Source organism: Salvelinus namaycush, chromosome 23 (assembly GCF_016432855.1).
Source record: "Salvelinus namaycush isolate Seneca chromosome 23, SaNama_1.0, whole genome shotgun sequence".
Lineage (NCBI taxonomy): Eukaryota > Metazoa > Chordata > Actinopteri > Salmoniformes > Salmonidae > Salvelinus > Salvelinus namaycush.
In genome coordinates this window covers 40,570,828-40,593,251 of record NC_052329.1, presented here as the reverse complement: position 1 = coordinate 40,593,251, position 22,424 = coordinate 40,570,828, and the positions used below count along the sequence as shown (strand labels likewise).

General features: G+C 44.8%; 2 protein-coding genes across 2 annotated transcripts in view; both read right to left on the bottom strand.

Moving 5' to 3' along the window:
• LOC120018687 overlaps nt 1–15,182 on the bottom strand; it is a 32,057-nt gene extending 16,875 nt beyond the window's left edge. Inside the window, exons 1-18 of the mRNA XM_038961888.1 lie at nt 15,170–15,182; nt 14,864–15,055; nt 14,380–14,529; nt 14,099–14,202; nt 13,714–13,910; nt 13,151–13,371; nt 12,782–12,928; nt 11,466–11,630; nt 10,812–10,963; nt 9,373–9,541; nt 8,873–8,981; nt 6,852–6,988; nt 6,503–6,628; nt 6,028–6,207; nt 5,119–5,343; nt 4,751–4,877; nt 4,417–4,616; nt 3,613–3,825 (exon numbers count right to left, since the gene is read on the bottom strand). Coding sequence (XP_038817816.1) covers nt 3,613–3,825; nt 4,417–4,616; nt 4,751–4,877; nt 5,119–5,343; nt 6,028–6,207; nt 6,503–6,628; nt 6,852–6,988; nt 8,873–8,981; nt 9,373–9,541; nt 10,812–10,963; nt 11,466–11,630; nt 12,782–12,928; nt 13,151–13,371; nt 13,714–13,910; nt 14,099–14,202; nt 14,380–14,529; nt 14,864–15,055; nt 15,170–15,182 — 2,827 coding nt within the window. The remainder of the gene's footprint in view (nt 1–3,612; nt 3,826–4,416; nt 4,617–4,750; nt 4,878–5,118; nt 5,344–6,027; nt 6,208–6,502; nt 6,629–6,851; nt 6,989–8,872; nt 8,982–9,372; nt 9,542–10,811; nt 10,964–11,465; nt 11,631–12,781; nt 12,929–13,150; nt 13,372–13,713; nt 13,911–14,098; nt 14,203–14,379; nt 14,530–14,863; nt 15,056–15,169) is intronic.
• Nucleotides 15,183–17,603: 2,421 nt separating this feature from the next.
• Nucleotides 17,604–21,049, bottom strand: LOC120018686 (ABC transporter G family member 25-like). Its single transcript, XM_038961887.1, has 4 exons — nt 21,031–21,049; nt 20,543–20,705; nt 20,156–20,259; nt 17,604–17,812 (listed from the first exon to the last, which is right to left on the bottom strand). Exons 1-4 carry the CDS (start codon nt 21,047–21,049, stop codon nt 17,604–17,606), a joined length of 495 nt encoding a protein of 164 aa, XP_038817815.1.
• Nucleotides 21,050–22,424: the final 1,375 nt, after the last annotated feature.

Here is a 22,424-nt window from a genome sequence, read left to right as displayed (position 1 = left end):
ACTTTGTGGCAACAGTTTTGGGAAGGCCCTTTTCTGTTTCAGCATGACAATGCCCCTGTGAACAAAGCAAGGTCAATACAGAAATGGTTTGTCGAGATTGGTGTGAAAGAAGTTGACTGGCCTGCACAGAGCCCTGACATCAACCACATCGTACACATTTGGGATGAATTGGAACACCGACTCCGGTGGGCGATTAGCCAGGCCTAATCGCCCAACATCAGTGCCCGACCTCACTAATGCTCGTGGCTGAATGGAAGCAAGTCCCCGCAATGAAAATGGACGAAAAGGGGCACACCTTCCCTCATATTACAGTGCATTCGGAAAGTATTCAGACCCCTTGACTTTTTCCAAATTTTGTTACATTACAGCCTTATTCTGAAATGGATTAAATACATTTTTTCCAGCATCAATCTACACACAATACACCATAACGACAAAACGAAAACAGATTTAGAAATTTTTGCTAATTTATTCGAAATAAAAAACAAAAATACCTTATTTACATAAGTATTCAGACCCTTTGCTATAAGACTCAAAATTGACCTCAGGTGCATCCTTTTTCCGCTGATCATCCTTCAGATGTTTCTACAACTTGACTGGAGTCCACCTGTTGTCAATTCAATTGATTGGACATGATTTGGAAAAGACTCGTGTCTATATAAGGACGCACAGTTGAAAGTGCATGTCAGAGCAAAAACCAAGCCATGAGGTCGAAGTAATTGTCTGTAGAGCACCGAGACAGGATTATGTCGAGGCACAGATCTATGGAAGATTACCAAAACATTTTTGCAGCATTGAAGGTCCAGAAGAACACAGTTGCTTGATAACAGCTTTGCACACTTTTGGCAATCTCTCAACCAGCTTCATGAGGTAGTCACATGAAATGCATTTCAACTAACAGGTGTGCCTTGTTAAAAGTTCATTTATGGAATTTCTTTCCTTCTTAATGCGTTTGAGCCAATCAGCTGTGTTGTGACAAGCTGGGTTGGTATACGGAAGATAGCCCTATTTGGTAAAAGACCAAGTCCATATTATGGCAAGAACAGCTCAAATAAGCAAAGAGAAACGACAGATCATCATGACTTTAAGACATGAATGTCAGTCAATTCATAACATTTCAAGAACTTTGAAAGTTTTGTCAGGTGCAGTCGCAAAAACAATCAAGCGCTATGATGAAACTGGCTCTCATGAGGACCGCCAAAGGAAAGGAAGACCCAGAGTTCATTAGAGTTACTAGCCTCAGAAATTGCAGCCCAAATAAATGCTTCACAAAGTTCAAGTAACAGACACATCTCAACATCAACTGTTCAGAGGAGACTGCGTGAATCAGGCCTTCATGGTCGAATTGCTGCAAATAAACCTAAAGGACACCAATAAGAAGAAGAGACTTGCTTGGGCCAAGAAACACGAGCAAGGGATGTTAGACCGGTGGAAATCTGTCCTTTGGTCTGATGAATCCAAATTTGAGATTTTTGGTTCCAACCGCCGTGTCTTTGTGAGACACAGAGTAGGTGAACAGATGATCTCCGCATGTGTGGTTCTCAAAGTGAAGCATGGAGGAGGAGGTGTGATGGTGCTTTCCTGGTGACACTGTCAATGATTTATTTAGAATTCAAGGCACACTTAACCAGCATGGCTACCACTGCATTCTGCAGCAATTCTGCAGCCATCCCATCTGGTTTGCGCTTAGTGGGGCTATCATTTGCTTTTCACCAGAAAAATGACCCAACACACCTCCAGGCTGTGTAAGGGCTATTTGACCAAGAAGGAGAGCGATGGAGTGCAGCATCAGATGACCTGGCTTCCACAATCACCCAATTAAGATGGTTTGGGATGAGTTGGACCGTAGAGTGAAGGAAAAGCCGCCAACAAGTGCTCAGCATATCTGGGAACTCCTTCAAAACTGTTGGAAAAGCATTCCTCATGTAGCTGGTTGAGAGAATGTCAAGAGTGTGCAAAGCTGTCAAGTGAAAGGGAGGCTACTTTGAAGAATCTCAAATATAACATATATGTCACGCCCTGACCTTAGAGATCCTTTTTATGTCTCTATTTTGGTTTGGTCAGGGCGTGAGTTAGGGTGGGCATTCTATGTTTTGTGTTCTATGTTTTGTATTTCTTTGTTGTTTGGCCGGGTGTGGTTCTCAATCAGAGGCAGCTGTCTATCGTTGTCTCTGATTGAGAACCATACTTAGGTAGCTCTTGCCCACATGGGTTTTGTGGGTAGTTATTTTCTGTTTTGTGTGTCTGCACCAGACAGAACTGTTTAGTTTGTTCCACTTTGTTATTTTTTGTTCTAGTGTTCAGGTTTATTAAAAATCATGAACACGTACCACGCTGCACCTTGGTCCTCTTCTTCAAACAGCCGTTACAATATATTTGGATTTTTAAACACTTTTTTGGTTACTACATGATTCCATATGTGTTATTTCATATTATTCTACATTGTAGAAAATAGTAAAAATAAAGAAAAACCCTTGAATGAGTAGGTGTGTCCAAACTTTTGACTGGCACTGTATATACAGTAAGAAACAATTTATTATGTCATCAAACTTGTCACGCCCTGACCATAGTTTGCTTTGTATGTTTCTATGTTTGTTTGGTCAGGGTGTGATGTGAGTGGGCATTCTATGTTGTATGTCTAGTTTGTCTGTTTCTATGTGTTTGGCCTGATATGGTTCTCAATCAGAGGCAGGTGTCAGTCGTTGTCTCTGATTGGGAGCCATATTTAGGTAGCCTTTTTTGTCGTTGTGGGTTGTGGGTTGTGGGTGATTGTTCCTGTGTCTGTGTCTAACCATACGGGACTGTTTCGTTTTCGTTCGTTTCACTTTGTTGTTTTGTTCAGTGTTCTATTTGCTTTATTAAAATATGGAAACTTACCACGCTGCGCATTGGTCCTCCGATCCTTCCTACTACTCCTCCTCAGAAGAGGAGGAAGACGAGCGTTACAAAACTACACAAATCCTCAGTTTCAGGCAAACGTTATATGCTTTTGCCCAAGGGTATGGGAAGGTGTGTCCCTTTGCGATTCACAATATAATATTTTACAGCCCACATTCATATATATGGAAGTACATATGTATATATGGAACTTTAGTTGTTTACATTATTCTGTATGTAAAAATATGGAAATAGGGAAAACATTTTGAGGTACTATGCCCTTATTAGTCCCACATTGAGACAGCTTACTAAGAATCTCTTTCCTGTTTAAGTTGCTCTTTAATAACTATAAATATTCCTTTATTACAGCTAATAATTAGGTTATTACGGATTGGCCAGTATTACATGATGTTTGAATAACAAATCACTTAATTAAGGCCTAATATATGGCTAATAAGACATAATAAAGACCTTATAAGCTACTTATAAACTACAAATGACTGGTTCACATGTGTACCTTAAAATAAAGTGGTACCATTATTATTATTATTATTATTATTATAAAACATCAAGGTAATGTGACATCATAGTCCAAAACACATGGCCCTAATTACGTTACATAAAAATGCACACGTATACACAAACACACAAAGGGTCAGGAGTTGTTCCTGGTCTGGTCATGTGATCAGGAAAAACTCCCGGGCCTTATAGTGTAGTACACCTGTTTGATCAGACCTTGGGGTGCAGCAGAGGAACTTCCGCAGGGGAAACAGGCTCTCTGGGCAGCCAGATGGTTGAAGGTATCAGTTGGACATGGGTGGCAGTCCTCCACGTGTTCAGCGTTGGAGAGATTACCAAAAGAACCAGGGGGGCAAGGGACAGGACTGGATGAGCCCAGCGGACACACATAGCCCAGGGGACAGGGGTTGCTGTGGTAGTGCTCTGTCCCTGATGGACAGAAAATATCGGACAGCTTTACGGTAAGGAAACATTTGAAATCAAGAAAGATGAAAGTGTGATGGATGGATGGATGGATGGATGGATGGATGGATGGATGGATGGATGGATGGATGGATGGATGGATGGATGGATGGATGGATGGATGGATGGATGGATGGATGAAGAAAGAAGAATGGACAGATAACTAAATGTTGGGAAAATGAAGGCTTGAAGAATGGATAGGTGTGTGGATGGAAGGAAGGAAGACGACGGTATGATGGATGGAGGATGGTTAGTTGGATTGATTTAAGTAGGCAAGAAGGTATTAGTCTCATACGAACCACCCTCATCTCACAAGCAAGCTTCTGTTTCGCTACATGGTAGCTGGGGATGGTTCGTACGAGGCTAAGAATGTGTAGATGGATAGATAAAACTTTGAAAGATGCGTGGATCAGTGAACATTGGATGGGTGAACGAATGAAGGTTGGAAGAATGAACGAATGGATAAAAGACGGTTGGAAAGATGGATAGATTGTGGAAAGGATAGCTAAATCTTGATAAAGCAATCACACTCAACCAAAAGTAGCACAAACAGGTCACCTGGAGGGCAGTGGTACCCTGGTGGGCAGGTGAGGCACTGAGGGTGGGGGGACAGCCGAGGTCGGTAGGTCCCTGCCTCACACAGCCCACAGCTGCTGTCCTGGGAGGCTCTGGGGCCACTGGTGTTGAGGGGCACAGAGCCCCCCTCACAGGACAGCATGGCAGAGCTGTTGGCAGGACAGTAGTAGGGAAACGTGCAACTGTGGAATGACCAATGATCAGATTTTCAATGTTATCTTCAAAGTAAATCATGGCATAAATGTTAAGGACCATAATGAATGTGCCTAGGAACTGGAGTAAGCATTACATCATGTTTTGAGTTATGCCTACTCACACTTGGTTTGGTGTGGTGTAGGTGTGAGATCCCTCTGGACAGAGATAGCCTTCAGGACAGATTTCAGGCTCTGCAGTCTGGGGCCCACAGTAGGAGCCAGCCTTACACAGCCTCTCTGAGACCGCACCTAACCAACATACATGCGTACACACACACGCGCACACACACACACACACACACAACTACTAGATCAGGAAAAACTCAGAGCCCTCGTACTTATTAGGGCCTGGGGTTTTCCTTTGTACGGTTGTTTGGTCAGGGAAAAAAACGACTTAACTAGGGCCTGGAGTTTTTCAAGTCAAGTCACACATGGCCAGGAAAAGCTCCTGGCCCTAAGACATTTCATTCCTTCATAAATCATCACCTACCAGGGGGACACTGGAACGAGGCTCTACAGGAGATGCCAGCAATGTTGGGCTGCCCTGTGGACATGGGGTCTGGGCAGTAGGTGCCCCCTGCACACGGCTCACACTGACTGCCAACTGCCGCCCCTGGGAGGGGCCTCATGGTACCCGCAGGGCATAGGATAGGTAGACCAGTGCCACTGCACCAGTAGCCCGGGGGACAGGGGTAGCCAGAGTAATCTGTAAGACCTGAATAAACAACCCAGGGAGAGCAAACACTGTAAAAGTCTGCTGGTGATTTGAGCCTAATGATTACATTACAGCTTTATTCAAATGTAAATCAATGGGGTTGGAAGATAATTGTAGTTCTAATAGTATGCGGAATGGATTACTTTAGTTATGTGTAAATCCACAGGGTAGTCATTTGCGGTGCCTCAGGAAAATGTGTTTTAAATTCCCCTGATTATAGCTCATTACCCGCCTCTGCTCTCCTATTTCAAGACTTGAAGGAATGTTGTCTTTCCCGAAGGAACTTTAGAATCAATGAAAAAAGAATGTATTACTGTTTCGAACAGAAACTTGCCTCCTGCTTTACTCCAACCCCTCCGAAAGACACATACACATTCAGAAGTTGGAGAGGTTGGAGCAGGGCGCCCGTTGAGCAGTTTAGGGTTTCAGTGGCTTGCTCAAGGGCAAAACGGTAGGTGATGGCATGTAGGACCAGATTTGATCACCTGTCAGACATTTTCCCTGACACATTTTTTCCCCTGACAGAAATGTTTTCCTTGTCAGACATTTTCTCCCTGTCCAACCGGCAACCCTCGGTTGCTAGTCCACTTTTCTAACCTCTAGGCTTCCTGTCGCCCCAATGCTACAGTAATGGCACAGCAGTAGTATTGTAAGATATTGAAGTCTAAGGTGTTTCAGTCTGACCTGTAGAGTTACAGTAGAATCCAGGGGGACAGGGCTGGCAGTCCCCCTTGCTGGCTGCCCCGGGGGTGGATCTGTAGGTAAATAACGGACATTCCCTGGGTTCAGTCCCTCCCTCGTAGTCACTACCAACCACCCCATCACAGTAGTGACCAGCAGGACACGGGTGCAGGACAGGGTCACCTGTAGAAGAGTTCAATGGAATTCTAAAAACGTCTGGTTCATGGATAAAATACTACGGGTGCCTCGCAGACGTGGGTTCAAATACTATTTGAAATCATTTACAATTATTTAACTGTGCTAGATTGAGCTGCCCGTTGCAATGGAACCCAAAAGTAGTTGAAAGATCTCAAATATTATTTTAACCTAGGTCTGGTGTCTCATAGTACAACATGTCTTTGAACTCCAATGTCTTGATTAAAATGGGAAGAAAGAATTAGCATCATAAGGCATCATTATTATTAGGTGTTATAATGACCTTTTTTGCACCAGTGCTGTGGTGGACAAGGCAGACAATCATGGATATTGGCTGCTCCAGGTAAAACTCTGATAGTTTTATCGGGGCAGACTTCAGGCTTCTCTGAACCTTCTGGGCAGTAGAATCCTGAGACAACAAAGACTCCCAATCATTACACGTTAAAATCGATACTCAGACCTGTATGACCAAGTACTGTAACAACAAACATCAAACACAGGAACTCCAAAAATCGTAAGCCAAAATCTCTCATATCCAATAAACGGCCAATAAATGACCCCCTTGTAATCTTGGACTTTGATATAAAACATTGTATGTTATCCTGTTTTTGAACAACTCATAAGTGACCCACCTGCTGGACAGGGGCCGGCACACTGCATCCCCCATTCACACTGGCTCCAGTTGAAGTGAGGCCCCTGTGGTGTGAACTCATAGCTGCCAGACATACACAGATACCCTGCTGCACAACGGCCCTGGATCTTTCCAGCCCTACAGTTAGAATAGTTCCAGTACATTATTAATGACCAGGGCCCGTATCCACAAAACATCTCAGAGTAGGAATTCTGATCTAGGATCTGTCCATATAATCTTATTAACGTTGATCTAAAATGAAAAACTGATCCAAGATCAGCACTCCTACTCTGAGACGCTTTGTGGATACAGTCACAGAGGATCTTACCACAACCTTACCTATGACTTTGAATGAAGTGAATTAAAAATATATATTTAACTAGGCAAGTCACTTAAGAACCAATTCTTATTTACAATGACAGCCTACACCAGCCAAACCCGGGCGACGCTGGGCCAATTGTGCACCGCCCTATGGGACTCCCAATCACAGCCTGTTGTGATACAGCCTGGATTCGAACGAGGGTGTCCGTAGTGACACCTCTAGCACTGAGACGCAGTGCCTTAGGCCGCTGCGCCACTTGGGAGCTCAATTACATCCCTTTGGGGAAAATTTGCTTTGCGTCTGCCGTTAAACATGCAGTTCATTACTTGTACATGAAGGTCCGCTTTCCCAGACAGTCAAATAACTTGAAATTCTGCTCTATTTCAAAATATACATATTTCCAAGAATAACCGCGCAGTCCATGCGTTCAGCACGTAAGCATTCGTGGCAACATTGCTCAGGCTACTAAGCAAAGACTAGTAACATAATACAACTTAAAATATGCTATTCAGTTCTTTTTCAAATATATTTTCTTGTTTCCATAATGTTTCTTAAGACCTTCCAAAACAAAATTATAATGGATTTATTTGTGATTGATTTAACTCTTGAACTGTGGGGTTTTATTTTTTTGTTTTTTACATATAGCCTCCATAACCTAATGAAAATTCTATGTTTTTTTAATAATAGTATTTTTTTAATTCCAATGTTACCTAAGACCTTCATAAACACCACAAAATGAGTATTCTACTGATAGCCAGTGGTGTAAAGTAATAAAGAAAACATAACTTAAAGTACTACTTAAGTAGTGTTTTGCAGTATCTGTACTTTGCTTTTTATATTTTTGACAACTTTTACTCCACTACATACCTAAAGAAAATCTGTACGTTTTACATTTTCCCTGACACCCAAAATACTCGTTATATTTTGAATGTTCAGGCAGGACAGCAATACGGTCCAAGGCACCTATCAATATAACGTGTTATCATACCTACTGCCTCTGATATGGCGGAATTACAAAACAAAAATACTGCATTTGTAAATGATGTCTGAATGTGCCCCTGGCTGTCCGTAAAAAAAAAAAAAAAAATCCATCTGGTTTACTTAATATAAGGAATTTGATGTATCACATTTACTTTTAGACTTTTACTCAAGTAGTATTTCACTGGGTGACTTTCACTTAAGTCATTTTCTATTAAGGTATCTTAACTTCTACTCAAGTATGGCAATTGAGTACTTTTTCCACCACTGCCGATAGTACGTACAGTATATATGAAATGTATTTATTAGACTGTTAGAATACTGACTCGAAGGGGGTCCGCCGAGGCCAGGTGTACGCTAATGGAGAAGCCCGACAACGTTCTCTAGCGGATACTCATAGGCTGAAAGGCCCAGCTGTTCTAGTGTTATGCCTAGCTATGAGAATGTCCATTCAGAAAGCTTTTTAGTTCAGAACTAGGCTCAATCTGTGTCTGGGGAAACTGGTCCGAAATGTATCACAACACATAAAAAGGACACAGGGGGTAACATAAATAAGCACAAAATAAGCAATTTCAAATATGTTAACAATTGGCCCTCTCTTGAACCATAATCACCGAACCACACATGCTTGAGGTCCTTTCTTATTTGGTACGTAGCTGAGAGTTTCGTGAGTAACTGTAGTGTGAGGTGTTTAATGAGAAGAAAGTGTTCCGTTACCGTACCTGCAGAACCTCCCTGGGAGACAGGGCAGACACTCCCGCTCTTCCTGTAACCCCCCCAGGTCAGAAGGGGTGAACGTACCGTTGGGGCACGGTTGGGGAACCATGGTGGCTGGTAAAGACAAAGGTAAAAACGGTATGACAGTATGATAAGGTTGCATTTTTGCAGCTGATGTTGATGTTTTGGTTCTGTGTAGGCCTACACACCTAGATCAATTCCTAGTAACGCTTGTTGCATGATAATCACGTTTTCGTATTTGGATTCTGGTAGATATGGGCCAGGTGAGTCTATATTAACTTAATATTAGTGTGTATAACTAATGCTTAGAGTCTGTCCTGATCCTGTGACCTGACCAGGAAAAACTGAACCCTCGTAATAATGAACCCTTGACAAAGTCAATTAAGAGTCCTTGGGTTCATATCTAGGTCCCATAGTGTTTCCTGGTATGGTCATATAGTCAGGAAAAACACCTGGACCAAACATTTAACCAATGTATGTGTACCTGCAGGGCAGAAGGAGTGAGGGGGGCAGGGCCAGGGCTCTCCAACAATGGCCTCCTCACAGTAGAAGCCTGGGCGGCAGGGGATGCAGGAGTCAGAGCCTGGGTTGGGCTGGTACTCTCCTGTAGGACAGGGCAGGGCCAGGGGAGAGCCCTCTGGACAGTAGTGACCCTGGGTAGGGAGACATTTCAGTAGTCTCAGAGCCAGTCTCTTGGCCCTAACCCTTTAGTGTTTGCAGATCTGACGGGTCTGGAAAGGTATAGTTTCGCGTAGTCATACCTTCAAATCACATTGTTGTCATGCTGCTCCTCTTGTGAATTATTGAAATTGAAAGTCACCCCAAAAACGGCATAATTCAACATATACTGAGTGTATAAAACATTAGGGACACCTGCTCTTTCCATGACATAGACTGACCAGGTGAAAGCTATGATTCCTTATTGATGACACTTGTTCAATCCAGTGACATTAGTGTAGATGAAGGGGAGGTGACAGGTTAAAGAAGGATTTTTAAGTCTTGTGATAATTGAGACATGGATTATGAATGTGTGCCATTCAGAGGGTGAATGGGCAAGACAAAAGATTTAAGTTCCTTTGAAAGGGGTATGGTAGTAGGTGCCAGGCGCACTGGTTTGAGTGTGTGAAGAACTGCAATGCTGCTGGGTTTTTCGCGCTCATCAGTTTCCTGTGTGTGTCAAGAATGGTCCACCACCCAAAGGGCATCCAGCCAACTTGACACAACTGTGGGAAGCATTGGAGTCAACATGGACCAGCATCCCTGCGGAACGCTTTTGACACCTTGTAGAGTCCATGTTCTAAGGGCAAAAGGGGGAAGTTCCCACTCAGTGTATTTTGATTGGGTTTTAATCAGCGAATCATCATATTGTTCATTACAGATTTATAAACATCGAAAGGTTAAGCCAAATGGAGAATTAGGGAGGGATTTGGGACTCTCTCTGCTGGGTGTTGTACATGGACGAGCTGAGTTTGTCGAAGTGATTTGGTGCAGAGGATGTGGTTGAGTGGTAGCGCAATCGACCCCAGAGACTGGGGTTTGATCCCTGCGCACATCACTCTTACTGTCTCCTCCTCATCCATCTACCCCTGTTTCTAGAACTGTCAAAAAAAAGTACAAAATTATTATAATAATATTAATAGTGATTTGATCCCTTTGAAAACTAATAAATAACTACTCGATTACTATTATTATTATTCATTACTACAGGACCTCAGAGATACGAACACGTCGGGAATGTTGGTCATTCAGAACACTGCAATGTCAAAAATCACATCAAACCACAATAGAAAATATTTAATACATGTCCCGGTTTGTTATTGACCGTTCCTTTGACCAGTCGGTCCGTACATTTTGAGGTTCAAATCTTTGAGGTTCTACTGTAGTCCAATTGGACAGGAGTGAGGCAAGCAGGACAGGGCTCACCTTAGGGCAGAGGAAAGCATAGGGCGTGGTGGAGGAGAAGTCAAATGGGCAGTAGAAGCCAGCAGCACACAGGCCACTTGGGGAGGCCAGGCCCTCAATGGAACAGTAGTGTCCAGTGGGACAAGGGGAGCAGCTATCTATGGATAACCCACCTGTTGGATAACAGTAACGAAAGACCTTCACACTCTTACATTAGTTTAGCATTATTCGGATCACATCTTTGAATCAAGGCAATGTGTCGCCATGAGCCAGCGAGGATTCAGATCACTGTTGACTCCTGACAAATGCATGCCATTTAGCAGTAAAGCGCAACATGCTGATATCAGTAAAAACAAAAGTGTGTATCTGATTTGTAAGGGGCCTTTGTAGTTTACACAAAACCAATATGCAGTTATCAGGAGTCGACTGTACAAAATTTTAAAAAAAACAGCACTAAGTAAGGCCAGGATTCAAATCAACGCAAATGAACAACATGCACACTGTGATTGACCTTTAAAGGGAATTCCCAGATGTTCTCCGAGAACATTGTTCATCCGAGGATGTCAGCGCACGCATAAATCCCCTTTAAAAGTCAATCGCAGTACACAGGTGGTTAATCTGTGTTGGCTTGAATCCCAGCAAGAACCCTTATCACGTTGATGTATCTCTAAGTACCGGTGTGGTTTCGGATGCTGCCTGCAGGACACGGCAGTGGGGAGAGGGTCCCAGAAAGGCAATAGTGGCCCACAGGACAGGGCCCGTTCCTGGGAAAGATGGCTGAGCTCTGGGGAGCTGGACTAGGTGCTCCACGCTGGCAGAAGTAGCCCTCCTGGCACTGGCCTGGTAACAACAACCAAACACAGAATCACACCTGTCTGTTTGCTTTTATACTCTATCCAATCTGCTTCTCCTGCTTGGTTCCTTGCATAACATCTAGTCAATGGTCATCAGTGCAAGAAATTCATATTTAATATAAAACAAGGCAACAGTAAACATGTCACACACCCCCCCCCTCGGCTGGAGTGATGTAAAGCTGGACGCCATTGAAGTTTGTTGGGGGAGGAAAAATGGTCTGGGGCTGTTTTTCATGATTCGGGGTAGGCACCTTCGTTCCAGTGAAGGGAAATCTTAACGCTACAGCATACATTGACATTCTAGATGATTCTGAGCTTCCAACTTTGGATGCAAAAGTTTGGGGAAGGGCCTTTCCTGTTTCAGCATGACAATGCCCCCGTGCACAAAGCGAGGTCCATACAGAAATGGTTTGTCGAGATTGGTGTGGAAGAACTTGACTGGCCTGCACAGAGCTCTAACCTCAACCCCATCGAACACCTTTGGGATGAATTGGAATGCAGACTGCGAGCCAGACCTAATCGCCCAACATCAGTGCCCGACCTCACTAATGCTCTTTGTTGCTGAATGGAAGCAAGTCCCCGCAGCAATGTTCCAACATCTAGTGGAAAGCTTTCCCAGAAGAGTGGAGGCTGTTATAGCAGCAAAGGGGGACCAACTCCATATTAAAGCTTGTGATATTGGATGTTTGACGAGCAGGTGTCCACATACTTTTGGTCATGTAGTGACCCCAATTATTCAACAACAAAAAAACATTACCAACATTATTAATTGTCAACTGTATCTGTATGGAATTACAGTGCCAAAAGGTTCACCTTTTGTGAATGGACAGTTGAACCCTGCGCAGTATATACACGCTTACAAAAAAGGGTTCCAAAAGGGTTCAGCTGTCCCCATAGAGAACCCTTTTTGGTTCCAGGTAGAATCCTTTTAGGTTACAGCCAGAACCCTTTTGGGTTCCATGTAGAACACTATGTGGAAAGGGTTCTACCTGGAACCAAAAATAGTTATTCAAAGGGTTCTCCTATGGAGAAAGCCGAAGAACCCCTTTAGGTTCTAGAGAGCATCTATTTTTTCTAAGAGTGTAGTACTGTTACTACAGATCTATTCTTTGCTTTTCTATTCTCTGACTACTAGACCTTGTGGTAGTGAGGAGCCGGGCAAGCTGCAGTAGAACCCAGAGGGGCAGGGCCTGCATGCAGAGGGGGAGGGGGCTCCTGTCTGTTCACTGATGGTCCCAACAGGACAAGGCAGGGGTAACACACACCGAGCAGGACAGAAATGACCTGGGTGGGAAAAGGAGAGAAGCGGAAAATGCCTGCTGTGAATAAGTGCATTCACTTACCGCATACTAGTGAATAACTGAAGCGTGTTGTACATGATTTTAATTCTATTCAAATGTATTGAAATGCATTACTTCACATTAAGACGCCATTTCTACATTTCTTTTGAGAAGTAATAGTTATATTACATTCTTTAATATTATGATTAGATTTTTTTATAATCACCAGCAGGGCAGAGAGAGGGTTCTTGGGTAGCAGAGGAGGGACACATGGTGCCATTAGGGCAGGTGAGGCAGTGGGCGGCACCAGGGGCAGGACTGTAGGTGCCAGGCTCACAGGGTACCTCTGAAGCTGTGCCAACAGGACAGCGATGCCCTGTGGGGCACAGGTAACCATGGAGACCATCAGAGGGGTGGGCACTGGAGCTACCCCCTAGACACACATACCTAGATAAGGAGAGAAAGAGTCAACCACAAAATGTATAGTGTAGATATATACAAAATAGATGGGCAGGAAAAGCTTATCTCAATCTGTAACTCTCGATTGGCTGATATGGAGTCTGTTTTGTTCATTTCTCTAACAGCAATGAGCACAAGAGGAACATAAATTCAGTGAGCATAACAACTGCATTTTCTGAGTTGTTTCCTTTCCGCTGTTTCCAGGTCAGTTGAGAGAGAGAGATAAACTGCCAGATCAACTAGATCAATTGTATCAGTTTAAGTTGCATTCTGCTCAGGCATTAGCTGAGGGCTCCTCATTAGGAGACGAGCAGCATGTGTTTCTATTACCCAGCGCTACACGGGGCGGCGTCCGCGGTCAGCGCAGGCCTGTCACAGAAGTGCCCAGGGGGGCAAGGCTGGCACTCCTCTACGCCCCTCAGTCCCAGGGAGCTGGAGAGAGAGCCCGGTGGGCACGGAAGAGGGTAGCCAGTGCCAGCTGGACAGTAGTGGCCACGGGGGCACAGATTACTACTGGTAGAATTCTGCTGGAAAACAACACAACGAAGACACATGAATTCCTTGTATACCGTTTGATTTTGATCAACTCCCCATCACAGTGTGGTAAAATGTCCCTTGTAGGGTACTTGGGTATGGCACGCACAGAAAGAGTAAACACATCAAAACATGACCACTGTTGTTTGTGCCTCCTCATTCAATATTACTACAAAGGTACCTCGTATTCAGTAGCATTGGGTGTGATGGCACCCGGGGGACAGTGGTATCCTGCCTGGCAAGGCCCCGTCGTCTGGGAGAGCCCAGGGAGGGCACAGAACATCCCTGTGGACATACGAGAGTACGTCTCAAATGACACCCTATTCCCACATATAGCGCACTACGTTGGCTCTGGTCAAAAGAAGTGCACTAGATAGGGAAAAGATGATGTCATTTGAAACGCGAAAACCGGAATGTTGAAACCCTAGTCGGTGGTAATGTATATATCTGTGTAAGTCTCACCTGCAGGGCATGGTAGACAGTGGTCCGGGCTGGAGGCTCCAGGCTTGCTCTGCACTGTGCCAGGGGGACAGGGGAACTTCACACCCACGGCCAACCCAGGAGGACAGTAGTGACCAAGAGGACAGACCACTGGATAGACGACCCCTTCTCCTGCTCCACACATGACATGAGAAACATGACACAGAATCCTGCTAATGTATGAAGTGGAAGGGTTGGTGAACTCTACCACAGAGTTTGGGTCAACTTGAACCAAAATTCTATGTCCAACAAGATATAGGAATTCAACTGGAATTACATGACCCCAAACCTGGTGGAAATACCACAAATATATAGGAATTATGGAATATATTTATTATCAAAATAATTTCGCTAACATGAAATAAATCATCAGATATAATGAAATGTTAAACTAATGACTGATCGTAAGGTTTGAAAATGACACTGACAATCCTGTTTGAAGTTAAAATCCAACAGCCTCACCCACCCTGACAGTAGTAGCCATCAGGACATGTTGTACAGTTGTTCTGGTGACTGTTGCCTGTCACTGAGCTGTGTGTCCCTGCAGGACAGGCCAGGGGGGTCCTAGTTCCTCCTGGACAGAAGTAACCTGCTGGACAGAGGGCCTCCTCAGGACTACTGGAGCCCCAGTCACAGAAGAAGCCAGGGGAACAAGCACCTACAAGGGTTTCCCACCATTAACATGAGGCCGGACATTGTTTAAGCAGTACAGACATAACTCGTTTTTTTACTTGGTAGAATGGTAATTACACAATGATCACCTATGAGTTACTTGTTTGATTCATTGGTATTCATTCAAACAAATGGACTTAATTTTAAATTGTGGAAAAATTTGAACCACCTCTGCTCGCCAACTAATGTATATATTTACTACCGTTCAAAAGTTTGGGGTCACTTCGAAATGTCCTTGTTTTTGAAAGAAAAGCAAATTTTTGGTCCATTAAAATAACATCAAATTGATCAAAAATACAGTGTAGACATTGTTCATGTTGTTCTAATGGAATATCTACATAGGCGTACAGAGGCCCATTATCAGCAACCATCACTCCTGTATTCCAATGGCACGTTATGTTAGCTAATCCAAGTTTATTAAAGGCTAATTGATTCTTAGAAAATCCTTTTGCAATTATGTTAGCACAGCTGAAAACTGTTGTCCTGATTAAAGAAGCAATAAAACTGGCCTTCTTTAGACTAGTTGAGTATCTGGAGAATCAGCATTTGTGGGTTCGATTACAGGCTCAAAATGGCTAGAAACAAAGACCTTTCTTCTGAAACTCGTCAGTCTATTCTTGTTCTGAGAAATGAAGGCTATTCAATGCGAGAATTTCCAAGAAACTGAAGATATCGTACAATGCTGTGTACTACTCTATTCACAGAACAGCGCAAACTGGCTCTAACCAGAATAGAAAGAGGAGTGGGGGGCCCCGGTGCACAACTGAGCAAGAGGACAAGTACATTAGAGTGTCTAGTTTGAGAAACAGACGCCTCACAAGTCCTCAACTGGCAGCTTCATTAAACAGTACCGGCAAAACACCAGTCTCAACGTCAACAGGGAAGAGGCGACTCCGGGATGCTGGCCTTCTAGGCAGAGTTGCAAAGAAAAAGCCATATCTCTGTCCAGTGTCTGTGTTCTTTGCCCATCTTAATCTTTTATTGGCCAGTCTGAGATATGGCTTTTTTTCCCCCAACTCTGCCTAGAAGGCCAGCATCCTGGAGTCGCCTCTTCACTGTTGACGTTGAGACTGGTGTTTTGTGTTTTCCATTAAAGAAATCTGCCGTTTCCAGCTACAACAGTCATTTACAACATTAACAATGTCTACACTGTATTTCTGATCAATTTGATGTTATTTTAATGGACAAAAAATGTGCTTTTCTTTCAAAAACAAGGACATTTCTAAGTGACCCAAAACTTTTGAACGGTAGTGTACATATAAAAAATGTACACATAGCAGGTAGCCGTTTGTTCTTATCGTAACAACAACAACAAACATCTTAAGACAAATGCCCTATGGGTTCTACTCAGACTTGAGATAAGTTGACTTACCATGGACTTTTTTTGTTGACTTACTGTAAGTCCATGTTTTATTGACTTAGGTCCATGTTAAGTCTACTTACCTCAAGTCTGAGTATGGGCCTTCAGAGTGTAGAGACAATAAGAGAGTTCCGCTGTACTGTACCTGCTCTGAATCCTAGTTGGCAGTATGCTCCGGGGGGGCAGGGTGACCCTGTCCTGTTGTCGGTGGGGTTGGGCACTGTGGCCCTGGTAACACAGAGGAACCCAGGAGCACAGGGTCCAGTGGGCTCAACCAGACCCTCTGATCCACAGAACTGGCCCGCCGGACAAACCAAGCACTCCCCTGTAACCGCAGTGGAACAAACGTGTGCATTGGCTCTGACACAACAAAATGCAATTATATTTGTAAAAAAAAAAGGATTCATTCAAAACATCATTAAAACAAAGGGTTATGGCTGATTACCATTTCAAATAAGGTAGATAATACATGTACGGCCAGGAGTTTTGTCCTGGCTGCTGCATTACCTGACCAAGAAAACCTCTGGGCCCTTTGGGCGCTTGTTATAGGCTAAAGCTAGGGCTAAGAGTCTTTCCTGGTAAGTTGTTGGCTGTGATGAAAAACTCCTGGCCATACATAAACATCTACCTTGTTTGGTCTGCAAAAACTCCTGTCCCTAACTATAGTATATTATTTCTCACCAGGGGATGTGAGACCCAGAGTAGGGCTGTAGGTGCCTTTGGGGCAGGGGTAGAGTTGGCTGAATGAGCTCTCTCTGGGGCAGACATAGCCAGCTGGGCAGGGCAGAGGGGTGATGGGGCCACTGGTGCTGCCAGTTGTGTTGGTGGTCAGGCAGTGAGAGCCAGGGGGACAGGGCTTACACTCCCTCTGGCCCTCCAAGTCCTGGAACCAACCTACAATGTCACCAACAACGTCAAATACTGTATGCAGTTTGGTTTTTGTGAACAGATGAGATACAATGTATGGACATTTCACAGAGAAATCTTTACATCCGACTGTCATTATTTGCCGATCAAAAAGGATAAGTTCAGTATTTTACAACTGCATGTCAGATGGTTCCTTATCCTGAAAGTAGTCTATGAGCCAGGAGACAGATTCCTTAAACAGCCACGACAAACTAATCGTAGCAGTAGAGTGATGGGGCATCCGTACAATTTCAAAAATGTCATCAGCTCACATCTCTCTGAAGATCATTACGTTACCATCAGGACATGGCTTGCAGTCATCTCTCTTCTTCCCTCCGGTGTTATTGTGATGGGTGCCAGCAGGGCAGGATGCAGGCACACTGGTCCCACTCTCACAGTAGTGGCCTGGGTTGCAAACACCTCCAAATACACCTGACATCGGGGCAGCACTCTGGGACCCTTCCAAACAGTAGAAACCTACAAATATATGGTAACACTTCAATTGAAAACTTCATAACACATGCAGACCACCATAGTCCCTGTGCCCAAGAGCACTATGGTAACCTGCCTAAATGACTACAGACCCGTAGAACTCGCGTCCGTAGCCATGAAGTGCTTTGAAGGCTGGTAAAGGCTCACATTAACACCATTATCCCAGAAACCCTAGACCCACTCCAATTTGCATACCGCTCAAACAGATCCACAGATGATGCAATCTCTATTGCACTCGACACTGCCCTTTCCCAGCTGGACAAAAGCAACACCTACGTGAGAATGCTACTCATTGACAACAGCTCAGCGTTCAACACCATAGTGCCCTCAAAGCTCATCACTAAGCTAAGGATCCTGGGACTCAACACCTCCCTCTTCCACTGGATCCTGGACTTCCTGACGGGCCGCCCCCAGGTGGTGAGGGTAGGAAGCAACACACCTGCCACGCTGATCCTCAACACTGGAGCCCCTCAGGGGTGCGTGCTCAGTCCCCTCCTGTACTCCTTGTTTACCCACTACTGCATGGCCAGGCACGACTCCAACACCATCATTAAGTTTGCAGACGACACAACAGTGGTAGGCCTGATCACCGACAACGACGAGACAGCCTATAGGGAGGAGGTCAGAGACCTGGCCGAGTGGTGCCAGAATAACAACCTATCCCTCAACGTAATCAAGACAAAGGAGATGATTGTGGACTACAGGAAAAGGAGGACCGAGCACACCCCCATTCTCATCGACAGGGCTGTAGTGGAGCAGGTTGAGAGCTTCAAGTTCCTTGGTGTTCACATCACAAAAAAATAGAATGGTCCAAACACACCAAGACAGTCGTGAAGAGGGCACGATAAAACCTATTCCCCCTCAGGAGACTGAAAAGATTTGGCATCGGTCCTCAGATCCTCAAAAGGTTCTACAGCTGCAACATTGAGAGCATCCTGACTGGTTGCATCACTGCCTGGTACGGCAACTGCTCGGCCTCCGACCGCAAGGCACTACAGAGGGTAGTGCATATGGTCCAGTACAACACTGGGGCTAAGCTGCCTGCCATCCAGGACCTCTACACCAGGTGGTGTCAGAGGAAGGCCCTAAAAATTGTCAAAGACCCCAGCTACCCCAGTTATAGACTGTTCTCTCTGCTACCGCATGGCAAGCGGTACTGGAGCGCCAGTACAGGTAATCAAATGGCTAACCAGACTATTTGCATTGTGTCCCCCACCGCCAACCCCCTCTTTTACACTGCTGCTACTCTCTGTTAATCATCTATGTATAGTCACTTTAACTATACCTACATGCGCATATTACCTCAATTAGCCCGACTAACCGTTGCCCCCACACATTGACTCTATACCGCTACCATCTGAATACAGCCTTGCTACTGTTATTTTCACTGTCATTTTACTATTTTTAAAATTTTATTTCTTTACATATCTATTGTTTACCTAATACCTATTTTTTACTTAAAAATTGCACTGTTGGTTAGGGCTTGTAAGTAAGCATTTCACTGTAAGGTCTACTACACCTGTTGTATTTGGCACACGTGACAAATAAACTTTGATTTGATTTCACATGCATAATGCATTCATACATATTCAATTCATAAGCACTGCATAAGCAGTTGAATGTGTTATGAGGTCCGACCTTATGTAGGTGCCTTTCACACTGAACATGTCATATCAAACTTTATCTGTCACAGGCGCCGAATACAACAAGTGTAGACCTTACCGTGAAATGCTTACTTACAAGCCCTTAACCAACAGTGCAGTTCAAGAGGAGTTAAGAAAATATTTACCAAATAAACTAAAGTAAAAAATAATAAAAGTAACACAATAAAATAACATAATAAAATAACGGTTGCAATATCAAGCATTGGATACAGTCAGCAACACAATAAAGTCCTTCAAGTGGAATAATAGATTGAAAATGGAAAAACAATACTGTAGCGACCATAACCCATCACCTAGCGATCTCGTCAATGGGTTCGGACATCTTGGCGTGATGGTTAAGGTGTTGGCGTGACAGTTGCTGGACCCAGGTTTGTGTCCCGGCCGGTGCAACCCTTCAAAAACGCTACTTTGGTGTCAGAAGTGGGATGGTGCCCATGAGGCCATCAGAGAGGCATGTACCCGTGAGGGACTTGGTATGGAGAAGTGTGGGAACACGCTCTTCTGAAGGGGGTAATGTAGCGACCTTAACCCAACACCTAGTGAACTCATCAATAGGTTCGGACCTCTTGGCGTAACAATTACAAGGTTTGAGTCCCAGGCGGGGCTTCCCTCCCAATTCGCTACAATACTAATACTTAATGCTAAGTAAGTGTTAATCTCTCACCTGGCAGACAGGCTCCAGTGACTGCTTTAAGGCCTGGCTCTGCACAGTAGAACCCTGGAACACATCTACGACACTGGGAGGGCTCCGTTAATCCACTTTGCTCACTGCGAGAAAATATACGCCCTGAACATTAACTAACAAGGCTACAGATCTACCATCATGGAACTAACTACATTGGCAGGTGGGTACACATTGTTACGGGAATATTTAGAACTGTTATACACTATATGTATATTATAAAACATGTTTTGGTGACAATAATATTGGAAAGGATATTGAAAATATGAAATCTATCAAGATGTAACACAAAATGTAAATATGAAACATACTCTGACAATATCTTAATAGCTGCCTTTATTTTGTATAGATATCACACACAGTGGGTACCTGAATGTGCCTTTAGGGCAGGGCGATGGTACGGAGCTCCCAACAGGACAGTAGAATCCAGGAGGACATGGAGCTCCTGTGATGTTGTCTGAGGGGGAGGGTTGAGAGGCGGCCCCAAAACACACAAACCCTGCAATGCACGGACCACTGGGGGAAATTCTCCCTTCAAAGAAAGATATTCAGAAAAACAATGTAAAATAACATGGTTATGAACTCAAATGAACTGTTAGTGTTATATACTGTATCTAGCATCATCCCTGCATGTGCTCCAGCCTAACTCCTATGATATTGTATGGCATGACAACGGACGATAGAAGAGTTGGCTAGAGCACATACAGTTTGGGTACCAAATGATAGCCTGCTATACCCTGCACTAATGGAACCCTATTCCCTATGGGCCCTGCTCAAAAGTAGTGCACTACATTGGGAATAGGGTGCCATTTGGGATGCAGGCTAGGGACGCAATATGGGATGAGGCTAATATATACCTGTTCCTTCACAGTACATCCCCGGTTCACACAAAGAGCATTCCGATACGTCAGCCAATCCTGATACGTTTCCATAGGTCCCGGATGGACAAGGATGCTGATTGGCTGTTCCACGTGGACAATAGAATCCTCTTCCGCATGGAACCAAGTGTGCCCTTCCTGGATTCAGGGTGGATGAAATCAATCAATTTGTCACGATCGTCTTGACTTTGAAGAGAGGACCAAAACGCAGCGTGTGAGAAATACATTCTTCTTTTATTTGAGAAGAGCAACGAACGAAACAAAACAACAAACTGACGACCGTGAAGCTATATAAACAGAAATGGTGCTGACACTGACCACTACACACTGACATAGACAATTACCCACAACAGCTAAAGCCTATGGCTGCCTTAAATATGGCTCCCAATCAGAGACAACAATAACCAGCTGTCTCTAATTGAGAACCAATTCAGGCAACCATAGACTTTCCTAGACACCTACACTGAACACCAAACCATCTACTCTACTTAACCCCCTAAACCATACAACACCCTAGACAATACAAAAAACACACAAAGACAACCCACCCCAACTCACGCCCTGACCAACTAAATAAATAAAAGAAAAAGGAACAATAGGTCAGGAACGTGACATAACCCCCCCCTTAAGGTGCGAACTCCGGGCGCACCAGCATAAAGTCTAGGGGAGGGTCTGGGTGGGCGTCTGTCCACGGTGGCGGCTCTGGCACTGGTCGTGGTCCCCACCCAACCATAGTCACTACCCGCTTTCGTAGCCTCCTCCAAATGGCCACCCTCCACATTAACCCCACTGGATTAAGGGGCAGCACCGGACTAAGGGGCAGCACCGGACTAAGGGGCAGCACCGGACTAAGGGGCAGCACCGGACTAAGGGGCAGCACCGGACTAAGGGGCAGCACCGGACTAAGGGGCAGCACCGGACTAAGGGGCAGCACCAGGATAAGGGGCAGCACCAGGATAAGGGGCAGCACCAGGATAAGGATAGGGCAGCACCAGGATAAGGGGCAGCACCAGGATAAGGGGCAGCACCAGGATAAGGGGCAGCTCTGGACTGAGGGACGGCAGCTCCGGACTGAGGGACGGATCCTGGCTGGATGGCGGATCCTGGCTGGCTGGCTCTGGTGGATCCTGGCTGGCTGGCGGATCCTGGCTGGCTGGCTCTGGCGGATCCTGGCTGGATGACGGCTCTGGCGGATCCTGGCTGGATGACGGCTCTGGCGGATCCTGGCTGGACGGCTCATGGCTGGCTGACGGATCTGGCTGCTCATGGCTGGCTGACGGATCTGGCTGCTCATGGCTGGCTGACGGATCTGGCTGCTCATGGCTGGCTGACGGATCTGGCTGCTTATGGCTGGCTGACGGATCTGGCTGCTC

Coding starts and splice junctions, on each gene's coding strand:
- LOC120018686 (XM_038961887.1), bottom strand. Junction 20,260..20,542: donor TGCCCTAAAGGCACATTCAG/GTACCCACTGTG, acceptor ATTTTCTCGCAG/TGAGCAAAGTGGATTAACGG. Junction 17,813..20,155: donor CACTGGAGCCTGTCTGCCAG/GTGAGAGATTAA, acceptor ATATATTTGTAG/GTTTCTACTGTTTGGAAGGG.